The sequence below is a fragment of the Chenopodium album genome, chromosome 7 (assembly GCF_948465745.1).
Source record: "Chenopodium album chromosome 7, dcCheAlbu1.1, whole genome shotgun sequence".
In the NCBI taxonomy this organism is placed as follows: domain Eukaryota; kingdom Viridiplantae; phylum Streptophyta; class Magnoliopsida; order Caryophyllales; family Amaranthaceae; genus Chenopodium; species Chenopodium album.
In genome coordinates, this window is record NC_137840.1 from 6,348,668 (window position 1) to 6,375,580 (window position 26,913).

Here is a 26,913-nt window from a genome sequence, read left to right on the forward strand (position 1 = left end):
TGAGTAACTTTCACGTCGGATCATAATCGAATGAAGTGAAAGTGTGGAAAGTTTAGTGTTGCGGATAGTTTTAATTTCTTTTCTCTTCTCTCTGTTTTTGAAAACTTATTTTAAGAGAACAGCCAATTCAGTTTGGTTGGTACATGATATGGGTCCGATAGTAGTGTAGTTGGATAGGGCTTGACAAGAGCTTTCCAACGATATATTATAAGCCCAATTCCGATGAATATTGAGGAAGTTATGGCCAAATTACTGAACTGGGCCCGGTTTGAGCCTTATATGCGGCCCAATGATCTAGAGGAGGGCCTAATATAGATTTATCATTCGTAATGTAATTAGGAATGGTTTTAGTCTTCTAGATTCTTCTAGAAGGTTCTTTTCATTCCTAATTCAATTAGGATTGATAAATTGACTTTTGTTGACTTTTCAGAGTTTTAATTAAAATCAAAGAACATTTTTTTGAGGGAAATACGATTTTATCCTCCTATAAGACAATTTCTATCTGATTTTAAGAAAATGCGTAAATTTCTAAATCAGCGCCAAACGCCAGCTTTAGCGTCTGGCGCTACGCTTGGCGCCTGGTGCTAGCATTGGCGCCTGGCGCTGATGTTGGCGTCTGGCGCCAATAGCCAGCGTTGGCGCCAACATCGTTTTATGTGCGCAAGAACTCTGTTTTGATATTTTATCTTTTTGGCTGATTTTCTCTTTAAATAGCCTTCTAAAAACCCCGTTTTCATTCACCAACTCTCATCAAGATTCTCTTGATTACCCTCTCTCTCTTTTTCTAAACTAGCCTTTTCTCAAATACAAAATTCCGCATACATTAGATCTAGATACACCTAGCCATATTCGAAGTTGCCTTCGCCCTAGACGTGAAAGGTTTAATTTCTGAGGGTTTGGTCCCAAATTTCTTTTTCAATTATTTAATTTAATTGTTTTGTTTATTATTTTCCTTGAAGTTACTAACGTGTGTATTTTGTTATTAGAAAGAGGTATGAGGCATCAAAGTAAGTATTTTAATGGTTTAATCGATATTATGATATAGAAATTATGCTTAGATTGTTATTATGATTCCTAGTATCATGTCTAGGGTAATTTTAATATTAAGTATGATTGTTATGATGCCTTTTATGTTCTTCCTAATATTTATGATTGTTAGTATCATGTTTACAGGGTAAAGTCGTATCCCCTAATCAAAAGTAATTCCTAAATCCTCTAACTAATTCCTATTCCTAATTAATTAATATAATCTAGATTATAAAATAACCAAAATATAATAATCGAAGGAAACTAAACTACTAAGAGTAAAAGTGGGAAAGAATAAAAGTAGGAGGAGAAACAATGAATAAAAGGCCTAGGGCATAGGTTCACCAATAAATAATATTCCAGGGTAAAATATAATAATCAATCATCAATGCATACATTAATTAGATCATAAAGGGCTTTCGCTACGTATTACAATCACACAATTAATTTACCGGTATTAAATCTCATCTCTCGAATCTCGACTTAACCATTTATAAATTAACCTGCCTATTGAAACTAGACCTAAACATAATTCTCATCTGTCGAATCTCGAATCAATATTGTCAAACTCATGCATAAAAGATCTGCGCAAATCTAGTCACAGAGCATTAAATAAATCAATAGGAAATTAATCTAGCATTGACAGTTAACAACAATAAATTACCCATTCATAATATTTATGGATCCCCACAAACCCTAGAAAGAAAACTACTCACACATAACTAAATCTAAATTAAACAAAGCAATTAAACAAGACATGATCAAGGAAAAAGATTAAATAAAAGATGGAATTAAACCAAGAGTTGTAGAGAGAGAAACAAAAGAGAAAGAAATACTAAGAGATTAATTAAGAGGAGAGAGAAAGGAAAAAACTAAAACTAAACTAAAGAAAAAAAAGAAAACTAAAACTAATTAATCTAAAAGCTCCCCCTTAACCTACGTACTACTACTCCTTTTATAAGGAAGTCCAACCCCAACTTTTTAGTTTCCTATTCCCAACAAATCTCCAATTAGAAAACTTAATCAGAGCCCTTTCTCGCAAGTGTCGCTGCCCCAATCAGATGCGGAGTACTGTATTAGGCCCAAGTAAAAATCAAACCGACTTAACAAAAACAACATGCAGCATACTAGCTTGACTGGCAATTGGGCCATCTGGCCAGGCCTGGTCAGTTGAGCAGCGAGCTGGGCTTTAATGCTCCATTTCTCTATTGTTCTTGGACTTGGTCTTTTAGAGTTTATTAGTTCAAGTTTATTCACTTGTTTGGTCCGTGATATAATAACTTGTAAAATCTTGGACCTTTTCTCGTATTGAGCCCTTAATCACCAGATTAAATTTCTCTAACTCGGCCTTGTGCTTAAAATATATGGTCATAAAATACGATCAAACTCCAATGACTTTGTAGTGGCTCAATAAGCTCGGGAATTGACATTAATCTGCAAATTCCTTCAAAAATAATACCAACTCTACAAAAACACTAGAAAACGTATATTAGTAATAAAAATAGCTCCGTAGAGCTCAAATATTCACAAATATGACCGTGGAACGGAGAATAAAATATATATATATAATAGACTGATCACATGTTAGAGTTAAAGCTTTGATTTTTATTGTTTAGTGACATGCTAGGGTTTGTTATTAATCTTGTTAGTATCATGCCTAGGATCTTGCTATTATTATTATGCTTTAACATGATTATTTTTATTATGATTATTTTTATATAATTGTTATGATTGTTATGATTTTGATTATTTTGATTATTATTATGTTGCTTGATGATATTTATTGTTATTGCTTGATCACACCTTTTATGCATGTTTAAAGGGAATTGATACTTGTAATCACGCTTAATAAGATATTTAATAATCTTGTTAGGGTTAATTTGATTATAATTCAAGTGATCGCCAATAATAGTTTTATTTGTGCATTAGTATTCAACCAACATAGATAAACAGTTTTAGGGTTAACCTATTGATTGCATGTTAGTCAGAAAGCGCACATGAATACGATCAGAATAAAGTAGAGGCCTATTATTAGGGCAGGTTCAATCTCTTTTAGGTTGGATTTGTACCTTCATCCCCGAACCCTATTTTGGTTCAAGATCTTATGGAGTTGACGATCTCTTGGATCGTTAAGGGGTGTAACCTTCACCTCGTGAACGGTTTACAAGTTCCTAAAACTTGTTGGCGACTCTTTTGCTCTATCTTCTTTCCCTTTGTACGCCACCGTACTTTAGTGTATGATCACAGTGGGGTTCAAGCTAGGGGATTAACGCTTGAAATATTCCCTACAATATGCAGTTTTTACAATTACTATATGGTATGACACATTGTTCGTTTTTCTTCTGTATATAATCCTTGTTCCCATTCTTTTCTTAGTAATGCATGTTTACTTGCACAACTTTTTGCGAAACATCGATCACAACATGATTATCGTGGATATCTTCCATCCATGGAGGAAAAATGGCGTAAATATTACACCGATATTCCTATGATTTATATTTTTGCTTCTATTTTAGATCCTAGGCAAAAATATGATGACACTTTTTTATTAATTGATATTTGTTATAGTAACATGAATTTTGAAGATGATGTTGAAACTTTTAAAAATAAGGTGACTAATGAGTTTTTTTCTTTATATAGAGTTTATGAAAGTAAATATGGAACCGTGTCTCGATTTTCCCCTTCTCAAACATCCAAAAATGTAAGTAAACGGGCCAAAGGTTTATTTGCACAAGCTGGTAACATGATGTCCAAGTTTTCAAGTACGAAATCATCATCAAGTAAGAGAACACAAAGCGATGTTTCGGAGTTGCAAATGTACCTAAGTTACGACTTCATGAAAGGCATGGACGATGAAGAGAAATTTGGCCTCGACATCCTTGATTGGTGGAAATCACAAACCATGAAACATCCAATTTTGTCGGCAATGGCTCATGATATTTTTGCTATCCAAGTCTCATCCGTTGCCTCCATAAGAGATTTTAGTGCGTCGGGACGAGTTTTAGACGATAGAAGAACAAAACTAAAACCCGAAACACTTGAAATGTGTGTTTGCTTCAAGGATTGGTTGGATGCCGAAACTCATTCTAAAGATCGTACTTATTCACAAAACGACGACGACGATGAAGGAACGTCGACTTCTTTTAGTTATCATACTTCTCAATCAACTCAATTAGCCGATGAACTTGAACCACAAGGAGACGAAGACGAAGATGAAGACGAAGGCGAAGACGAAGAAGAAGATGACCAATAATAATTACATTATTACATATTTACATTATACACTATTGTATAATTTTTGTATTATCGAACTTCGTATTCTGTATAATAAATGAAGTTATTCATACACGTCACTAATACACTATTGTACGATTTTTAATTATCATTAATTATTTTGTATTATTGAATTATCGTACCGGCTACCGTCATATAATAAAATAAGTTATTCTTCAATTTTTTGTGTTTTCAGATTATCGCACTCGTATTTTTTTTTTTTATTTTTATTATATGCATTGTTGTTTTTAGCTAAATTAATAAAATTGTTTTTATTTGTTTATATAAACTTAAATATAATTAGATAAATAATTTATATAACCTAAATTAAATTAAAGTTGTTCAAAAAATCTAAACAAAATATATTAACATTAACATAAACATAAATTAATCACATTATTTATATAAAATTAAGTTGTACTAAAAAAAATATATATATATATCGTTTTTTTTTCATTTATTAAAAAAAATTAAAAAATAAATAAAGTGGCACGGTTTGGCCCGCGGCCCGGCACGACACGGCCCGCAAGGCACGTGGGCTGTGCCGTGGGTTGGGGTGTGCCAATTTCAGGCAGGGCACGGCACGGCCCGCCGCGGAGCCAGCACGGCACGGCCTGTTGCCCATGTTTAGTGATGATGCTCTTCGCTTCTATTAGATTAAAGTGTTTTTCTTTTTAGAACAGAAAACTTGAAACTAAAATAGAGAGTGTTCAATTAATATATTGTCAAGGGATGTTAAATACCGCCAAAAAAAATGATCAAAACCGCCTACATTTATTGTAAATGGACAACCATGCCCTCAGTACTTCACCACTATTTTCTCTCTTACCACCACTCACTAACACCTTGACACCACCACCTCGGTGACGACCACTACCACCACACTGACCGACAACCATCACCACCATCCCCTCAATGGCGACCCACTACCTTCCCTCGTCGGCGGGAAGATGGTGTTATTTTTTTTTATTTCTGACAACCGTACAACCAGAGCTTAAAACCGGTTACCGGCCTTGATAATCGGTTTTGGGCTCCGATTACCATGGAAACCGGATACCAGCAACGATAACCAATGCCCAAAACCAGTTACGGTGTGCAGTATTTGAAGCCCAAAACTGGTTACTGTGCATGGTAATTGATTTTTGGCTTCGGTTATCGCGCACAATAACCGGTTTTGGGCTCCGGTTACCACGATTGCTGGAAATAAAAAAAATTTGCCACCTTCATGCCAGCGAGGAAAAGTGGTGGGTCGTTATAGAGGGTGATGTGGTGGGTTGCTAGTCAGGGTGGTGGTTGTCGTCGCCGGTCGGAAGGCATGGTGAGTTGCCGGGGATGATAAGGGGTGGTGTAATAGTAAGGGCATGGTTGTCTATTTACACTAAATGATGGCGGTGGTGATCATTTTAGACGGTGGTGTTTAGCAATTCACATTGTAAATCCCATTAAAATTAAACGTGGTGTGATTCTGGAACTTTCATCCCCCTTTTCATCTTTTGGTATGTTACTCCCTTCTTTTTATTTATTTATTTATTTATTTTTTTTTTTTATGCATCACTTTGATTTTTACATTATTCACATACTATGGTTGACTTAATTTTTTCACCTCTATAAAATAAATAAATATTATTATATAATATATCATTAAATTAGTCATAATGTCTAGTTTCATAATATAATTTTGTTATAATTTTACTAATAGACAATTAAAGATATTAATGGTCAAAGTTGCGTCTCAGCAAATATGTCGGTCAAACTGATGCAAATTAAAAATAACAGAGGGAGTATTAAAGATGATTAATTGCTCCTTTTTTGTTTCATTTAATTACCGTGATTGATCCTTTTTTGTTTTATTCAATTAATATGATTGGTCCCTTTTATTGTTTTCGGATTGCTGACATGGACTATGCATTTTTTTTTTTTTGCAATTTATGTACTTATGTACTTTCCACTCATGTGTATTAAGAAATCTTAAAAAAAATCTTAATTTTTGTGAAAAAAAATAGGCATGTAGATAAGAGCACCCGCTGTGGCAAGGATTGTAATCCTTTTAGAGCCACTTTAGGATACTTTTTGGTATCCTTACCAATGTTGATTTATCTAGGAGGATCCTATTACACAAAGGAATATACTGTTTCCTTTCCATTGAAAGGATAACTTCCTCGGCCCTATTAAGCGCAAGATTGAGCAAGTAAAGACAAAAAGTGGGTCCTGTATTTGACAAAAAGTAGACGAATTTTACCTTGCAACGGTAACTTAGCTGTCATATGAATTCAGTGCATTGCAATTTGAATTCAGTGCATTGCAATGCGAATTCATTGCAAGGATACTCATTGATGTTGGAAATATTTAAAAAATATGATATATAAGTAAAAAGATGAAGATAGTGGGAAGTGATGTGGAAGAAAGAGAGTGTGATGTGTTAAGTGGAGGAAAGGAGAGAGAAATTGGGAAAGGATTGTAGCTTCCTCTTTAATGTTGGTGCTCTAATAGACGAAGGAGTAATATTTAGGTATTAAAGCTTGTTAGAGACAATTGACATAATTGATTTCGGAATATATATTAGACTTAAATGAAACCTATTATACGTATTAATTTGAATGGAATCAATTGATCTCTTAGAATATTGATTTGTGTGATGTAACCTTTGTTTTTTTTTTTTGAAACATTGTGTGATGTAACTTTTTTTTTTTTTAACATATTGTGTGATGTAACTTGATTGATTATAAATATATATTCGTGTGATGTAACTTATAAACCTATGGTATAATCGATTAAATATGAATAATGCATGATCTGTGCATTCGGGTGCATCATGAACATGGTGCACCCGGTTAAATAAAAAAAAAAAAAGACAGAAAGAATATTTAGATGTTCGAAAAAGAACGTGTAGGTTTTTGAAAAAGAACATGTTTGTGTTTAACAATAAACCTGCATTATTAAAGAACATAAAGACATTACAATAAGAACGTGATAAAAAAACTTTATTAAAATTTTATGAAAAATCACACATTAACGGAAAAAATCTTTACCAAAGATATCCTTTCCCCAAAAATAGTTTCTCTCTCTTCAAAAATTTAACTTTCCATAATAATTTTAGTTCTCTTTCTAAAATATTATTAACTAAAAAAATTCAAGATTTCATTTTCAAATTAAATTTCAAATGTCAAAATTCAAAATAACATATTTTTAGGTTATAAGAACATAAGTTATAATGTAAAAAAACATATACTTCATATCCGAATAACACCACCAAACTCAAAGAACATGTGATAATAAAAAAATAATAATAAAAAAAATGATATATGCTAATAAACTTCTAACGCTTGAAATTAAATTAGATAAACTGATAAAGCAGTAAACATAGTTTGTGCTACAACAATAAGCAAACAAATGTAGCAGGGTAATTAAACTATTTAGAAACACAATTTGAGACTGGTAAATGAAGTTCGTTGTTCTAAATAGTTTAGTCCATTGCTATTCCAGATTACTCGAATGCCCACTGGTTCTCCCTGCGAACTTCTTCCTCTTCCTCGGGTGTAAAATCATTCTTGATATTGAAGTGCTTCCTTATCTGCTCGGGTGTCTTTCCCTTGATCATATCCGCCACACACTGACAACTTAAATCTAGCAGACTCTTAATATCCATGTAATTTGCAGCCTGCATTCACACACTCGATCATGAAAATGTAAATACTCCGTAAAAAATTAGCAGTAGTTTACATTTACCACATAAAATTAATTTAGTTATACTCGATCATCAATTATACATTCTAGAATTAACTCTAATTTAATTGAAGGCTTCAAAAAAATACTCGATCATCAATTAATCATGTACTCGTATATAATATATAATCGTATCAACGAACACGTTACATCTAATATATAATTTGAGAGTCACTTTTAATGTGAAGCCTCCAAATCTCCAATGCTAAACTCTGAAGGTTTTTTTATTTTTTTTTTTTTTATTTTTTTTTTAATAACTACCCACCCTTATCCTATACTTTATTTAATTATTTCAAAACTTTTTTTTTTACAAAAAAAACAATAACTACACATAGCACCTTTTTTTTTTTTTTTTTCCCTTTCTTTTTTGGTATTTTTCCAATGGACTACTACTAAGATTTCACTTTGTGTGTGTGTGTTTTTTCTTTATTTGAACGTAGTATTATATATGTCATGCATTAGCACGGGTATACAATTCCTTTATCAATAATTAACCATAACACTCAAAATCCCCAACCCTTCAATTATATACACTTTTTAGGGACAACCCTCTAAACAACATCCTTCTCTAATCATTAACACAAAAAAAATGTACAACACGCTGTTTGCGTGACTGGCCTCGCCGAATAACTGCTTGCAAAATAACAAAGTAACTCCTAATAGAACAACCCTTATGTCACTAACCGAGTAACCCCTATAATACTGAACGAGTAACTTCTATAACTTTGACAAACTAAATCCCATGATAGCTGGCCACATTGCGTGGCCACCGGTAAGAGTAAGACCATGTTCTTTTAAGTAGAGCAAACAACATCAGATTTCAACCGAGAACAGAAATGTCAGCAAGCCAGAACGAGTGTTCGCGTATTACTAATACTCAGCAGCATAGCTAAGCAGGCTTCAGCAAATCGAGCAAATCAAACCACAAATACACAACAAACAATAATAGCTCAAAAGAATAAGGTCTAAGTTAACATCAAAATCAACTTCCCAAGCATTTTGCACGGGTACAGTTTTCACTAATGTATAAGACTATAAGTATTAACAAACAACTCATACATCTCTAAGCGCAAAAGTTGGACTAAATAATATATGTCGATTATCATAAAAATTAAACTAATATTATATCATCAACAATTAAAAATCATACATCATGAAACACCCAATCGGATGTGACGACATGAATTTCAGATTTAATTAAAAAGACACCAAACATCTAAACCCTAAATCTTGAACAATTAAAACAAACATAAACCCTAAAAATAAAATAATTAATCATGAAATTAGCCCTAAAATAAATCAAACGAAAGAAGCAAAAAGAAATTGAAAAAAATAAACTAAAAATATACCAAATTAACGTGAATAACATATACACCAATATCAAGAAAACAGATCAAAGTATAAAAAATAAAAAAATAATAATAAAAAAAAAAAAAAAAAATAAAAAAATAAAAAAAAAAACTCACAAGAATGAGATCAAAGAGGATTTTCTGGTCGACTTTAAGGAAGTCGGCATCCCATTGCTTGAGATCATCATTTTCGGATTCAGCCTTATTCTCTTCCTCAACATGTTTGTTGCAGTACTCAATGATCTTTGACAGAATTGCTGAGCTCACATTTGGCAGCGGAATTGGATCGTTGCTTTCGCCGATGTCTTCGATCAGGTTCTTGATGGTTTGAGATAGCATTGCTGCTTTTTCGTCGACCTCGAAATGCTCATTATCGGCACTCTTGAGGATTATCTTCCTGGAAGAAGCCATTGCAATTCAAAAGTAGAGAAAATTGGAGAAAAGAGAGAGGAATTGAGTATTGGAGTATGAGAGAATGTGATGAGACTAAGAAAGACTAGAGCAGTATTTATAGAACTTTTGGAACAAGGGGTTTCACGTTTATTTTAAGCCCATGTAATTCCAAAAACAATACTATATATGGTAATATACAACCTTTACTTTTTTTTTTAAAACCAATGTAATTCCAGAGTTTTAAGGAGTGTTTTAATAACTTATTTTTACCACATAGGGTCTGTTCACATTTACTGAAATGAGCTAAGCTGAATTGAACTGATTGGAGCTGAACTAAACTGAACATAATTGATTGGAGCTGAACTGAACTGAAATTAAGTAAATGTGAACAAACCCTTAAACATAATTGTCTAAACATATTATTAGCATGTATAAAAACATATGACAACTTATTTACTTGTCGGTCTTATCTTATCTGGATCATCTTAACCCAACTGTAAACCTCGTGAGTCAAACAAGACTTAATTGAGTGGTTTTCGTAATTAATGTTAAAACCGTAAACTAATTCCTTATATGCATTGATTTACAAACTGTTTCCCATTGTACCATCCACATAGGATTGGTGGAAGTTTCTATTTTAAAATTATCCGAGCATCAAACTTGCTAATTAAAATAGCGGTTTTTTAAAAAAATAATACCGCTAAATTCATTAGCGAATTTTTAAATAAAATATATTAGTTGCATAGCGACTTATTTCAAAACCATTATTGTAATTGGCGGTTTTCATTTAATCATATTTTTACATATAACTGCTCAAATTAGTACTCAAATTTGAAGTCTCTTTTTATCTTAACTTTCCAATAATCCGTTCGTAATTATGATAGTGATTTTATGTATAGAACCACTAATACCATTAGAGGTTTAATATACTGAACCACTTATACCTTTAGAGGTTCTGTAGTTAGTAAAACCGTCATTACTATTAGCGGTTTACATTAGCAATAAATAAAAAAGCGAAGCTTGAAATCGAACCTATATGGGCGTTACACACGGAATTTGGATGACCATTTATTAACAGGCTATGACAGCTCATTTTTTGTCAGTCTCATCTTATCTGGATCATCATAACTGTAGTGAAAGATATTGTGAATCAAACAAGACTTAATTCAGTGATTTTCGTAATTAATGTTAGGATTTTTTGACAATTACCACCTACAACTGTTGTTGTTTTAGCAATTACCACCTACAACTGTTGTTGTTTTAGCAATTACCACCTATTGACCACTAACTACTTTTCAAAACATCAAAACTTTCCACCTATTTGACTCTCAACTCAAATGTGACGTTATATGAAGCCCATTACCTACATTTTTCCTCCCTTTCTTTCATAACTGTAATGAAAAATATTGTGAATCAAACAAGACTTTTTTAAGTGATTTTCGTAATTAATGTTAGGATTTTTTTGACAATTATCACCTACAATTGTTGCTATTTTAGCAATTACCACCTACAGTTTATTTTATTTTATTATTTTTTTTTTAAAATTTTTTTTGACAATTATCACCTACAATTGTTGCTATTTAGTATGTTAAATTTTTTTTTTTTTAGCAATTACCACCTACTTCACTCTCAACTCAAATGTGACATTATGTAGGGCCCATTAACTTCATTTTCCCTCCCTTTCTTTCTTTCTCTCTCAATTTCTCATTCCCTTATATTGTACTCCTCTTAAAATCGGGGAAAAACATCAAATTAAATTACATATTCATGTTAATTATTTTACGAATTGAAGTTTTTCCCTAATTTTGAGAGGATTACAATACATGGAATGAGAAATCGAGTGAGAAAGAAATAAATGGCAGGAAAATGTGGTTAATGGGCCCCACGTGATGTCACATTTGAGAAAAGAGTCAAGTAAGTGAGAAGTTTTGATATTTTGAAAAATAGCTTGTGGTAAAATTTATTAAAAAAAAAAATGTATAGGTGGTAATTGCTAAAACAACAACAATTGTAGGTGGTAATTGTCAAATTTAAAAAACATAAACTAATTCCATATAGAGCCGTCAAAAGCTGACCCGACCCGAAATACCGACCCTAACCCGACCTATTAACCGATCCGTCTAAACCCGAAAAAAATGGTGATCCGAACCCGACCTAACCCGACCTGAAACCAACCCTAGATCCGAGTATTTGAGACCCGAGCCCGAACATTAACCGACCTAGAAACGACCCGACCCGAATGTAACCCGTAAATTATTGACCTGAACAGAAATTGACCCAACCCATTTTAACCCGTCAATACCCGATTTCAACCCGACCCGAATTCAACCCGACCTGTTCCTAACCCGACCCGAATTTAACCCGACCAGTTACAAACCCGACTCGAATTTCAACCCGCCTTGTTACAAACTTGACCCGAATCAACCCGACTTGTTATTGACCTGACCCAAATTCAACCCGAATTGTTATTGAATCAATATGTATAGGTCGTTATCTCATGTTGGAATTGGAACGGAAATTGAATCCTAACTCTATTCCTTCAATATTTCACTTTGAATTTTAAGAGATTAGTTTCACGACATGTTTCTAGGGACGAATTTCAGGGACGAAACATGTTTTACGCAAATTATTGACTTGAACTGAACCCGACTCGAACCCGAGAATGACCCAACTTGATTATAACCCGCAAATTATTGACTTGAACCGAACCCAAAATAATTGACTTGAACCGAACCCGACTCGAACCCGAGAACGACCCTAACTCGTTTAAACCCGTAAAGACCCGTATTTAACCCGACCTATTTTTTACCAGACCCGAATGTAACCCGACCTTTTACTAACCCGACCTAAACCCGACCCAAACCCGATAAGATGTATGACCCGACGTGACCCAGCTCAAGCATGACCCAATGTAATACCCTGTATTTTCATACGTATTTTCCTAATTAATTAATTAATTATTTTTTTTCTAAAAAGTGTATTTTAGTAATTCAACTTACTATTTAAATCTTGGAGCCAAAATGATATTTGAAAGTATTTAAAAACAAATTATTATTTTGGATAAGATTTATTATCCATTTATCCTACGTTAAAAACCGGATTATTTAGATATTTCGGATATTTTAATTAAGGCAAAAGCTATATTTTATTATTATTTTAATAAGTCCGAAATCCCATTTATTTGACTAATAAATTTCGGATTTTTCTATGTGAAAATATGATTTTATTAGTTAAATTATTTGGTGAATATTTGATATTTTATCATTTAATTATTTTATACAATAAATATTATTTACACAATTATTTTAATTCCTTAAAACTAGAAAATAATTTCCTAAATACTAAATAGAAGGGCTGAAAATATGAGCTTAGGAAAGCTAAAAAATTTCGGCTATCCCATGTAGATTTTGGGAAAAATATTTTGGTAATTTGTATTTTTAATTATCTCCTTAAAATCTCCTATTTTCCTTAATTCTAATTCTCCATCTTTTTAATATCCAATCATTATATTTTCTTGCCATTCATTCTTTTTAATTATTCCCCAAGTAATTCCAATTTCCTTAATATTTTTCATGACATACATACCTTTCATATTCAATTATACACAATCTCTTTAATATTAAAACTTTCCTTAAATCTTTACTCACTTCTCCAAGTAATTCCTTAAACCTTACTTACCATAATTCTTCCTACATTTTCCTACTATAATTCTTGCATGAGCTAGCCTATAAATACCCCTTCATACCTCTCACACTCTTCACACCAATTCTCTTCTTTTCTTCTCCTCAATTTTACACAAATTATTCCGTTTATCTTTGAAGCCAGTTTTCGAGCACTTCTGGTCAGTTTTGGGGTATTGATGTTTCGTAAAAAATTGTTCCTCTTGAAAAATCCTTGAGGTTAGGCTCAAGAATCATCCAATTCGAAGTTATAACGAAAGAGTTATAGCCTCTACAAGTTCTGCCTACTTTTTCCAACGAAAATCCAATTCTTCTTTCTCCTTGGTTTCTTATATTTCTTCTCCTTTTCTCTTATTCAATTATTATTATTATTATGAGAGATTACTGTAAAATTATTATGAGAAGTTTTAATTATATAAAATCAGATTTTAATGATGTTATGTGGAATTAATTTAAAAGGTTCATGTACATATAGTTGGGGGTTTTTAATTATTTGTTAACCTTATATTGATTAAGGTTATATTTATTTGTAGGGTGTGTTCGATAAAGACTCTTGAGGTTCTTTTAGTGTGGTTTTTCTAGCAAGGATCAAGGTACGTTTAGGTGGCTAGATACCTTTGAAAGTGATTAGTTTGAATAACATGTTTTACATGATTTGATTGGTGATTGAATTAAATTAATTTGAATTATGATTTTGAAATAAATTATGTTTGGAGGTATTGATTTTAATAAAAGCATTTTGAATGATTGATTTTTAAATCATGTTTTAAATGGTTTGGATTACTTATCGTGTTTAAATAAAGGAATTGATTTTAAAAGGTTTGTTGAATTAAATAAAGGTTTTTCAAGGAAGAATTGTTGATTTTGAAAAGTTATTAATATGAGATTTTATTCTCAAGTATTTATTTACGAGGTTTGATTTTGAAAGCTTGTGGAATTAATTAAAAAGGATTTTGAATTTCATTGGAACTATTGGATATTATAAGGATTTATTGAACCATTGAATTATTATTATTATTAATGCTTTTTAAGCATGTTAGTAATCCCATTATGCGGATTTGGTTTATTGATAAGGCCTTGGACTTTGTATGACCGGGTCTTTCCTCAAGAATAGCCTTGTAATATAAGGAGACTAGCTTGGGGGGTGTGCACACTTAGGAGAGGAATTGGTTTAATTGGTTCAATTGGTTTATTATGAGGAATTGGTTTTTAATATGAGGAATTGGTTTTTAAAATAATTGGTATTGGTTTTATTGATATTGGAATATTGAGAATCGGTTTTGAATCATGAGTTTTGAATTTATTGGATTAATTATTGGAATTGGTTTAAAAGCATGTTTGCAAATAAATTGAGTTTACATTATCTTGCATTTACCGTACTTAGCATATTTTACTAATCCGTATTTCTTATTTGTTTTGGTTCGCCCTGTTTACCGTAATGGTAAGCAGTGTTGACTATTTTCAGGTGGAGTCATGAATGAGCATATGGGAGTCCAGGGATTTGCTTCACCTAGTTTAGGAATGTTGGCCTTGTCTTTATTTTTGAGTACTCATAACAATGTTACTATTTTTATAAGTATTAATAAAAGAAAGTTGAATTTCCGCTGCAAGTTTTGTTGTTGAGTTAAGTAGTTTGGGTAGCCTTGCGTAACCACACGGCGGTAATACGCCCAAGTCCTATATCTACGGTATAATTATATGTATTATACTAGTATTTCCGTAGAGGGAGATTTGGGGGTGTTACACCCGACCCGAACCCGACCCGAACTCGACCCGCATATGTGATGACATTAACCCGTATTAACCCGACCCGAAATGACCCGACTCATACTAAACCGACGCAAACCCGACCCGTTTACCCGAATTAACAGCTCTAATTCCATATATGGGTTGATTTAAAAAATATTTTCCATTGTACCATCCACAGGTTTGGTGGAAGTTTCTATTTTTAAAATTTTTTAGGCTAAAAACTTGCTAAATATGTTACTGGTTTTTCTTTCTTTCTTTTTTTTTTTTTTTTTTTTTTTTTTTTTTTTTTTAAATAAACAGATAATTTAATTAGCAGTTCTTTTGCTAAAATTGCTACTGCTATTAGCGGTTATTTCATAAAATCGTTACTGTTATTAGCAGTTTTCATAATAATGACGGTTTTTTTAAAACCGCTAAGCAAATTTCATTGGCAGTTTTATATTAAAACTGCTAGTGAAATTAGCTGTTTATTTCATAAAATTTTATAATCCATAATTATTAGTGTTATTCATTTAATTGTATTTTAACATATAAGTGCTCAAACATTAGTACTCAAATTTGAAGTCTCATTTAACTCAACTTTCCAATAATCTATGTGTAATTATGATAGTGGTTTTATTTATAGAACCACCCCACTACTACCGTTATAGGTTCAGTCCGCTTTTACTGTTAGAGTTTACATTTACTATAACCGCCATAACTGTTAGCGGATTTACATTAGCAAAAAAAAAAAAAAAATAAGCGAAGCTTGAAACTAAGCCTGATGTATGGACATTGAAAGGGATTAACAAATGTGCTAGCAAGTTTGCGATTGTAGACACCCATTTGTGTCTCCCCAAAACCAAACCCAGTGAAGAGTACCTTTCACGTCGAATTATAATCGAATGAAGTGAAAGTGTGGAAAGTTTAGTGTTGCAGATAGTTTTAATTTCTTTTCTTCTCTCTATTTTTGAAAACCTATTTTAAGAAAACAGCCAATCCAGTTTGGTTGGTCCATGATATGGGTCCAATAGTAGTGTAGTTGGATAGGGCTTGAAAAGAGCTTTCCAACGATATATTATAAGCCCAATTCCGATGAATGTTGAGGAAGTTATGGCCGAATTACTGAACTGGGCTCGGTTTGAGCCTTATATGCGGCCAATGATCTAGAGTAGGGCCTAATATGGATTTATCATTCCTAATGCAATTAGGAATGGTTTTAGTCTTCTAGATTCTTCTAGAAGGTTCTTTTCATTCTTAATTCAATTAGCATTGATAAATTGACTTTTGTTGACTTTTTAGAGTTTTTATCAGAATAAAAGAATGTTTTTGAGGAAGATACGATTTTATTCTCCTGTACGGCAATTTCTATCTGATTTTAGAAAACGCGTCAATAACTTAGTCAGCGCCAAACGCCAGCATTAGCGCCTGACGCTAAGCTTGGCGCCTGGCGCTAGCGTTAGCGCCTGGTGCTAATGTCAGCGTCTGACGCTAACCTCGTTTTACGCGTCAGAACTCTATTTTGATTTTTTATCTTTTTGGCTGATTTTCTCTATAAATAGCCTTCTAAAAACTCCGTTTTCAATCACCAATTCTCACCAACTCTCATCAAGATTCTCTTAATTACTCTCTCTCTCTCTCTCTTTTCTAAACTAGCCTTTTCTCAAATACAAAATTCCGCATTCGCAAGACTTAGATACACCTAGCCATATTCGAAGTTGTCTTCGCCCTAGACGTGAAAGGTTTAATTTATGAGGGTTGATTCCCAAATCTCTCTTCAATTCTTTAATTTAATTGTTTTAATTATTATTTTCCTTGAAGTTACTAACGTGTGTATTTTGTTATTAGAAAGAGGTACGAGGCATCCAAGTAAGTACTTTAATGGTTTTTATTGATGTTATTATGTAGAAATCATGCTTAGATTGTTATTTTGATTCCTAGTATCACGTCTAGGGTAACTTTAATATTAAGTATGATTAAAAGTATGATGCCTTTTATGTTCTTCCTAATATTTATGATTGTTAGTATCATGTTAGGGTTAAAGCTTTGATTTTTATTGTCTAGTGACATGCTAGGGTTTGTTATTAATCTTGTTAGTATCATGCCTAGGATCTTGCTATTATTATGATTTAACATTATTATGATTATTTTTATGATTTATGATTATAATTGTTATAATTATTGTGATGATGATTATTTTTAATTATGATTTTTATGATTATAATTTTATTATTTTTATTATTATTTATTATTATTTATTATTATGTTGCTTGATATATATATTTATTGTTATTGCTTGATCACGCCTTTATGCATGTTTAAAGGGAATTGGTACTTGTAATCACGCTTAATAAGATAATTATTAATCTTGTTTAGGGTTAATATGATTATAATTCAAGTGATCGCCCATAATAGAATTATTTGTGCATTAATATTCAACCAACATAGATAAACAGGTTTAGGGTTAAACCTATTGTTTGCATGTTAGTCAAAAAGCGCACATGAATACGATCAGAATAAAGTAGAGACTTATTATTAGGGCAGGTTCAATCTCGTTTAGATTGGATTTGTACCTTCATCCCCGAACTACCAGTCATGGTTCAAGACCTATTGGAGTTGACGATCTCTTGGATCGTTAAGGGGTGTAACCTTCACCTCGTGAACGGTTTACAAGTTGCTAAAAAAAACTTGTTGGCGACTCTTTTGCTCTATCTTCTTTCGCTTTGGACGCCACCGTACTTTAGTGTATGATCACAGTGGGGTTCAAGCTAAGGATTAACGCTTGAAATATTCTCTACAGTTTTTGGCTACTCTAATGGGGAGGATTTCTATTTTAATTCCTGAAATTTATTTCGGCAATGATTTAGAATAAGTGGATTAGACTCGAAACGTTCTAAGTGTTTCATGTGCGTAATTTTGATTAACATTATTGTCATATGCATAAAAAAGATCTCATTGGAAAGACCATCCGTAATGAGTTAAACTATAGGACTTTTACACATAGGAAATTTGAGGAATATCTTTCACAACTAGGACCGAAATAACACTGCGCGAAACTGGAAAATTTTATCGAGCACAGAAAGCTGCTGAAGCATGTAGGAATTAGCGTTAGCGAACAGATGTTAGCGCCAGAATTTTGACTGTAGCGCTAGACGGCAGCTCTTTCGCCAGGTGCTAAGGCCAAAAGCCGGCGCCAATCCCTGTTTGATGGCACCAAATTCTTCCAATACCGAGCCATAAATATGCGTTCTAATTTTGACCAGTTTTTAGCATTGTTCGCTCGATCCTACTTCCTGATTGAGTTTTTCTCACTTTTCTGAAACCCATATGTGTTCTACATATGGACATAACCCCCTGGGAATTCATGCTCCATCTACCTGATTCAACGCTCTGAGAAACAAAGGGTACATCCGAGAATGTTGAATCCACCAAACCATGGAAGCGAGTTTTTTCTAAAACTCGCGGTGTCCCATCCACTCGCGCCAACCCTTCACGGTTAGGCTTCCGCGTAGTGCATCCGAACAATTAACCATGGACCCTCTATTGACTAACCCATATCCCGAACTTTAGAGAACTAGAGCCATGGTTAGGTTGCAAACAAATTGCATCATATTGTGCCTACTTGACTAATTTCGCATTATTTGTTGTGCATATGGTATATGTTTTTCTTAACCGTTTGTTTGATTTGTGCTAAGATTAAATAAATTAATGACTAAAAGAACTTTGCCTAATTAATTAATTAATTAATTAGAGTAAATAAAGTCTAATATTTTAACCAGAATTGACCTAGTACGACTTTAGGCATACCCCTGTTGATAAATAATACCGAAAACAGTCTCAGATCGAAGCTCCAGCAATGGCGCCAAAGTTTGAACTGTAGCGCCACTCTGTGGAGTGTGGCGCCTGGCGACAATGCTGTCGTCTGGCGCTACACTGCAAAGAGAGGCGCCAGTCCCGTCGTTTTGACGACAGTTCGGATTATTAATAGAGTCATCACTTTTTGTCTAATTAACCAGTTTGCTAAGTAATTCGGTTAAATTTTACTGTTAATAATACCTTGTTAAGTCATTAATTAAGTTTAGGCACCAAGTCCCATGGTCTTACACAAAAGTCCAAGCATGTCACTTACACTCAACGCACACACCAATACACATACTTTGACCATGTCTAAGAGAATCTTGTATGCGCGTTTTTTCCGTCATTTTTTTAGGGGGGTAAGTCGGATATTAATCCTCCAATTTAAATACCATACTTGGTTCCTAAAAATATATACATTATTTTTGCCTTTTTTTTATTTTTTTTTTTATTTTTCCTCTTTAAAACCGTAAAATCAAGGTCGATTTGAGTCAAGTAATTAAAACAAAAATGGTTTAAATTACAGCGCTTGGTCAAGAAAGGAAGGGCGGTTAATCAAAGACAATCTTTTCGTACAAGTCCAACTTTTCGACAAACCCATTGCTCGTAAGAGGAAAGCTAGGACAGTAATGGCAACACAAGAAGAAGTCAATGAGCTCAGGAACCAACTGGTTACCGTGACTGAGGCACTAAAGATCCTAACCTTTAATATCGATGATCCCGTGAAACAACAACAGATGGACCTCATGCAAGAGAGTCTAAGCAAGCTATCTAGCGACTAAAAGTTTCAAGGGATTAGTTCACAAGGGGTCTCGGTGGACAAAGATCTTCTTCCGCAGAAGTTCAATGCCAACGACATCCCAAAATTCAAAGCAACTGATAACCCTTATTTTCATTTAAGAGCCGTCGAAACAATAATGAGTATTAAGGGTATCGACAAGAAGGTGTTCCCCTCTCTGATCTCACTATCTCTCGAGACCGTTTGCCAGCAATGATTCTTTTCTCTCGAGAAAGAAAAAACCTCCACCTGGGAGTCCATAGCAAACGCTTTCGTTGATAGATACAAATGCAACATTCAAGTTGAGACTGACCATAGGGAACTTGAAATTCTCAAGCAGAAGGAGAACGAAGGCTTCATCTCCTTCTTTAACAAATGGAGAGAAACCTCAGCTAAGATGATTGAGGTGCCGAGTGAAAAAGAGTCCGTAAGGTTATTCATCAAAAACCTTCAAGAAAAATACTCCAAGCATCTCAAATATCAGAATAATCTTCATACCTTCATGGCCGTCTACGACATTAGAATTAACATTGAAGACGACCTGGCTAAGTTGAAAGCTGCCAACAATAACTCCAAATGTGGCTGGAAAGGAAAGAAGAACGACAATCCTTCTTCTTCCAAAACCACCCACTCAAACAATGTTAGCATTTTTAACCTAGGTGAATTCCTTGCTATGAATAATCAAGGACAAAAGAAACCATTTAGGAGGAACTTTACTCCTATTGGCATGAGTTATGACACCGCATTTGACCGATTAAATGCAAAAGGTCTTATAACTCCTATTGGACCATTTGGGGACCCACCAGTCGAAAAGAGGTCGGCGAACTGGAACCCCAATGCACATTGCAAGTATCACCAAGGTAGGGGCCATCTCACCGAGAACTGTTGGAAGCTTAAAGAAGCTATCCAAGACTTAATCGACAACAACAAGCTACCATTGCCCCCTGCCAGTAAGAAGCCAAGTATTGATAATGCGCCTCTCGCTCATTCCTTGGCTATCTCTGATGAGGAAAACGAGGTTGACCCCTCGTCTCTCATCAAACCTGTTAAAGAAATCCATGCCATCGAAGAAGAGGAAGAGATCTTTTTCAACGCCATAGATAACCTTCCAGAACTAGCAAGTAAAGAGGACATACAATCGCTCACACTGTCTATGATCGAAGGATCGCACTTGCTACGTGAAACTCTCAAGGCTATAAAGGAACTTTAGAAGAAATATGACGAGGTTCCACTCCCAAAAAATGAATCTAAGAGAGAGCTCACACCCATGGGAACGACTTATGAGGCGAAACGTTTTCCTTTACAAGTCACCGAAAAAACCAAGAAGAGTAATAGACTCTACACTCTAATTGGGATCCTATATATAGAAGTGTTCGAAATGCTCTCCGAGAGTGGCGAGATCAAACCTCTCGAACCGAGACCATTTGAATCATTGAAAAGGACATATAGATATTACTGTCAGTATCATCAATCAGGGGGTCACACTATCGAAAACTATTTTAAATTCAATGATTTAATTCAGAAAATCATTGATGAAAAGAAGCTAGTCCAAGTTCCACAAGAAGAGGATGCAAGTATTAATGGAGTTTGGGACATCGACGAAGAAGACGTCTACTTAAAAGACATGGTAGGACCTCCACCTTCGGTGTCATATGCCATGGATGACTTTTGGGTTAAAGAAGATTCATCAATAGACGTCCTCACAAGATCCGGGAGAATGCAACCTCCCGTTTCGACACAACCCATGCCAACCACACAGCAAGTTCCCATACCTATCATTGAAGAGAATGACATCATCAAACAATTCAAGAAAACAAAATTTGAAATCAATGTATGGAAGCTTCTGGAAATATCTCAAGAACATAGGTTGGCTGTAATGAATGCCTTGGACAAAATAGGGATAGATTCTGACACCACTCCTGAGGGGTTGGCTAATTTCCTCACGAGTGATCTACCTAGTCCCATCAATTTGATTACCTTTTCTGAGAAGGATTTGCCCCCAGAAGGTGACAAACACTATAAGGCATTAAACCTCACAGTAGTTTGCAAGAGAATGAACGTCCCTATGACTCTTGTAGACAATGGATCAGCCATTAACGTCTGTCCACTTAGAACTGCGAGGATGCTAGGCATAAGGGATGAAGAGCTAACCCCATCAACACAAGGAATAAGAGCCTACGACAACACTCGTCGTCATGCTCTTGGTAAAATTACCATGAATGTAACGGCGGGAGCGATAGAACATGCTACTACTTTCCAAGTAGTAGATATCAAAGCTTCATTCAATTTATTGTTGGGACGCCCTTGGCTTCATGACCTAAAGGCCGTCCCCTCATCTCTCCACCAACAAGTAAAAGCCATAGTTGGGGGAATTCCTATCACCATCGATGCTTCATCTATGAGAATCAAGTCTATAGAAAAACCAATAATTAACGTGGAGCACGATGAGGATGATGACGATTTATGGGGCTTTAACGAAGAGGTCTCCTTAATCCAGGAGGATGAAAGGACCCCTCTCTGCCACAACCCCCATTCTAACATGATCGTGAATGCTATTATGAAGAAACAAGGACATTTTCCTGGGATGACCCTGGGAAAGAAAAAGGGAATAGCAAAACCGCTGGATTCACCTGGCCTCCCTAAATTAGATACTTTCGGACTTGGTTTTGAACCGACTCAGAAAGATCTTAAGCGAGCCTAGGAAAAATCGAAGGCACGTAGGGACGCTCGCATTCAAAAGAAAGCAATCCCAATGGATCAGTACCCTCTCACACTCAATGGTCAATACATAAAATAAGGAGAGGACTATCCATGCTACGAATTCCCCAAAACATTTGTCGTAAACGGCATAAGGCAACCGGGATTTGAAATTTTCTTGGATTGCTATTTCACAGATGAAATCCCAACTCCTGTCCATAAGGAGAAAGCACCCCCATGCTTTGACTTCAACGTCATGGGATTATTATTTGGGAGAGAAAAGGATGAGCCAACATACAAAGAGGATAACTCCTCGCTCATTTAAACAGTCCTACAAAGTGAAAACTTTGGCCCCTCGAAGCTAATCACTCCAGCGGAAGGATCACTACAAGGGTGGCGCAAGACCGTCAAGGTTACTACTCCAAGTGGAAGAAAGATCTCTATCACGACAGGGCAAGCACCGATGTTCGAAGAGTCGTCTGAGTCAGAGTCAGAGTCAGAGTCTCTCCCTATAAAATCATCTAGGTCTTTAGTAGTAGCACCTTCCCCTTCTGTCTCTTCTCCTAGAATAGTTAGTGATCAAGTCCTTGAGGACATATCACTCTTTGATGTAATGATCTCAAAGTATAATAACATAATTTCTTCTCCTTACTTCTTGTGTTCTTCTTTAACCCAAGATGACGAGCATTGCTTAACTAACAATGAAAAAGACAAAGAACTTATTAAAGCAATGGAAACACTTGAAAAGAAAACACCGATAATTGAAGAAACTGAGACGGTTGATATCTCAAATGATTCAACCAATAAAAGAGAAGTTAAAATCGGACTAACACTTAATGACACTACTAGAAATAGGCCTATCTCCGACGGACTGGTTCCGACGGATATGTAATTCCGTCGGAAAACTCAGAAATTCCGACGGAATAAAAATCTGTAGGAATATATGGGCTTTCCGACGGAATATTCGGTCAGAAATTACATTTTCCGACGGAATACAAATCCGTCGGAAATTTCCGACGGAATACATTTCCGACGGAATACAAATCCGTCGGAAATTTCCGACGGAAATTTCCGTCGCAATATATTTTAAAAAAACAAAACAAACAACCTCCTTAAAAACTAAAAACCCGAAATCCCCCACTTCACTTTTCCGCCCCTAATCTCTCTTTCCCCCTTCTCCTTCTATCTCTTCTTTCATTCTCTCGGTCCTCTTCTCTCTCCTCTTTCCTTTCACCTTCTCATTCCTCTTCTCTCTCCTCTTTCTACCACCGTCCCCCTTCTCCTTCTGCCCCCCTTCTCCTTCTTTTTCTTTCTCCTTCTATTTCCCTTTCGACCTCCTTCTGTCTCCTTTTCGATCTCTTTATGTCCGCCTTATTAATTTTCGTTCATCTTCTCTCATCTCTTTCACCCACCTTACTACCACTGTTCCGCCGCAACAACACCAACAACATGGATATCAACTAAAACGGCACCAACAATGACATCAACAATGAAGGTTTTGGGTCAAATTAGACCATGAAAACTTTAGATCTAGAGTTTTCATGGTCGAATTTGGCTTATAAACCCAATTTCGAGGTTAAGTTTGGTCAAATTAAGGTATTTATCTATTTTTTTTCTTAATTTTGATTTTATTTTGTTAATTTTGTTTTGGGATTTTTTTTTTGAAATATATGGTGGTGGTGGTGGTGGTGGTTGGGGGTTGGGTTGGTGATGATGTGTGGTCAGATTTTTTTGATTTTTTTTGGGTTGCGGTGTCGTGGTCGGCAGATCTAGTTACGTGGGGTTTAAATTGGTGCTGAAGGGAGGGAGGTGGTGGTGGGTAGATCTGGGTTTTGGGTAGGGATTTTTTTTATGTTTGTTTTTTTGTTGCGGTGGGGTGGTTTGGCGGTGGGGACTGGTGGGGATATAGGTCTGTTGGTGGGTAAGTTAGGGGTTGGAGGTGGTTAAACGCCGTGCCGGTGGTGTTGCGGCGTTTTTTATTTATTTCGGTTGAAACTGTTTCCGACGGAATCCCCGTCGGAAATTTACGACGGAATGTAAAATCCGTCGGAAATTTACGACGGATTTTCCCAGTGCCGAAAATTGTCTTCAGACGGAAAATTCCGTCGGAAAAGTGTTTCCGACGGAAAATGTTATTTTTCCTACGATGCCTTTTCCAACGGACCAACGCCGACGGAATTCCGTCGGAAACCCGCTTTCCGACGGAAAACAGGTTGTTTCCAAGGAAAAAAGTCCGTCGGAAAACGGTCTTTTTCTTGTAGTGTGAACAAGAAAGAACCAATTTAATTAACTTACTTAAAGAATTCATTGATGTATTTGCTTGGTCATACGAAGATATGCCAGGCATTAATAGAGAAATAGCTCAACACACTGTACCACTAATTTCGGGAATGAAACCTGTAAAACAAAAGTTACGTCGTATGAAACCCGACGTAGCTCTTAAAATAAAAGAAGAAATTCTAAAACAAATAACTGCAGGTTTCATCAAGGTATCTAAATACCACAAATGGGTCGCCATCGTCGTCCTGGTTCCGAAAAAAGATGGAAGGGTAAGAATGTGTGTCGACTATCGAGATCTAAATAAGGCAAGTCCAAAGGACGACTTCCCTTTACAACACATCGATATTCTGGTGGATAACACAGAAAATCACACACTTCTCTCGTTCATGGATGGATATGCATGTTATAATCAGATTCTCATGGCGGAAGAAGACATGGAGAAAACAACCTTCATAACACCATGGGGCACTTATTGCTACACGATAATGCCATTCGGGTTGAAAAACGCGGGTGCCACTTACCAACGTGCAGCGAATGCCTTACTCCATGACATGATGCATAAAGAAGTCGAAGTGTATGTGGAAGACCTGATTGTAAAATCAAAAGATCACCCAGGCCATCAAGTAGCCTTAAGAAAATTTTTCGAAAGGCTAAGAAAATACAATATAAGGTTGAACCCATCTAAGTGTGCTTTTGGAGTCACCTCAAGCAAGCTTTTGGGTTATGTCATAAGCTCTAGAGGAATAGAGATAGACCCAACCAAGATCAAAGCAATCATGTGAATGCCGCCGCCCAAAACCGAGAAGCAAATTCGAGGATTTATTGGCCGGTTGCAATACATAAGTAGGTTCATATCAAAATTGACAACGATATGTGAACCAATCTTTAAAAAGCTTAAGAAGAATGTACCAGTAATATGGGATGACGAGTGTCAAAAAGCCTTTGAAAAAATCAAAGCCTATCTCGCAAATCCTCCCGTATTAGCACCAGCACTTCCGGCAATACCTCTTAGGTTTTACTTAACAGTTACCAAAGAGACAATGGGAGCTATGCTAGCACAAGAAGTAGAAGACAAAGAAAACACAATCTACTATCTAAGCAAGAAAATGCTCGAATATGAAGCACATTGTACACCACTTGAGAAATTGTGCCTCTCCTTGGTGTGGGCCACAACCAAGTTAAGACATTATATGTTAGTGCATACAGTCTTCGTAGTCTCCCGATTAGATCCACTCAAGTATCTAATCGAGAAATCTACACTCAATGGACGCATATCGAGATGGATAGTCAATTTAGCCCAGTTTGATGTAAGGTTTATGCCGCAAAAAGCTATCAAAGGATCTGTGGTGTCAGACTTTCTAGCGGACTTTCCAATAGAATACTCGACGCCAATACAAGACAATGAATTTCCAGATGAAGACTTAATGGTCACTAAGGATGATACTTGGACCTTATACTTCGACGGAGCCTCAAACCAAAAAGGATGTGGCGTTGGAGTATTGCTAGTATCACCTAAAGAAGAGCATGTTCCAATCTCCATAAAGCTTGATTTCGACGTTACCAATAACGCTGCTGAATACGAAGCATGCGTGGTAGGCCTTGAAACAGCTTTGGCATTGGGAGTAAAAAATTTACGGATATTTGAAGAATCTTCATTAATCATCAATCAAATATCCAAAAGGTGGAAAGTAAGGAGCGAAAGTCTAGCCCCTTACCAAACCTATTTGGAAACTCTTACTAATCAGTTAGAGAAGGTAGAATACACATATCTACCTAGGGAAGAAAATCAATTTGCTGATGCCTTAGAAAGAGTAGCCTCGTTGGTTAGGATTCCCACAGAAATCAAGAAAATGCCTCTAACTATAGAAAAAAGGCACAAACCAGCATATATTCATGCTATAGAAGATGATGAAGTAGTCCAAGACGAAGAAGAAGAAGAATCGTGGTACAAGGATATACTCAACTACGTCACCAAAGGAGAATACCCTCCTCATGCTAACAAAAGAGCAAAACGAGCATTAAGACTCTTGGCTTCCCAATATGTACTCATAGACAACGAGCTACATAAAAGGGTACCTAAGGGTCGAGCTCTCTTATGTGTAGGAAAAAAGGATGCCCAAAGAGCAATGAG

At 35.2% G+C, this 26,913-nt stretch overlaps 1 protein-coding gene across 1 annotated transcript; it reads right to left on the reverse strand.

The window, feature by feature from the left end:
• Positions 1 to 7,005: 7,005 nt before the first annotated feature.
• LOC145640852 (SKP1-like protein 1B) lies at positions 7,006 to 9,782 on the reverse strand. The gene is made up of 2 exons (XM_081692088.1): positions 9,489 to 9,782; positions 7,006 to 7,957 (listed from the first exon to the last, which is right to left on the reverse strand). Exons 1-2 carry the CDS (start codon positions 9,780 to 9,782, stop codon positions 7,784 to 7,786), a joined length of 468 nt encoding a protein of 155 aa, XP_081548214.1. The 3' UTR covers positions 7,006 to 7,783.
• Between the last annotated feature and the right edge of the window lie 17,131 nt (positions 9,783 to 26,913).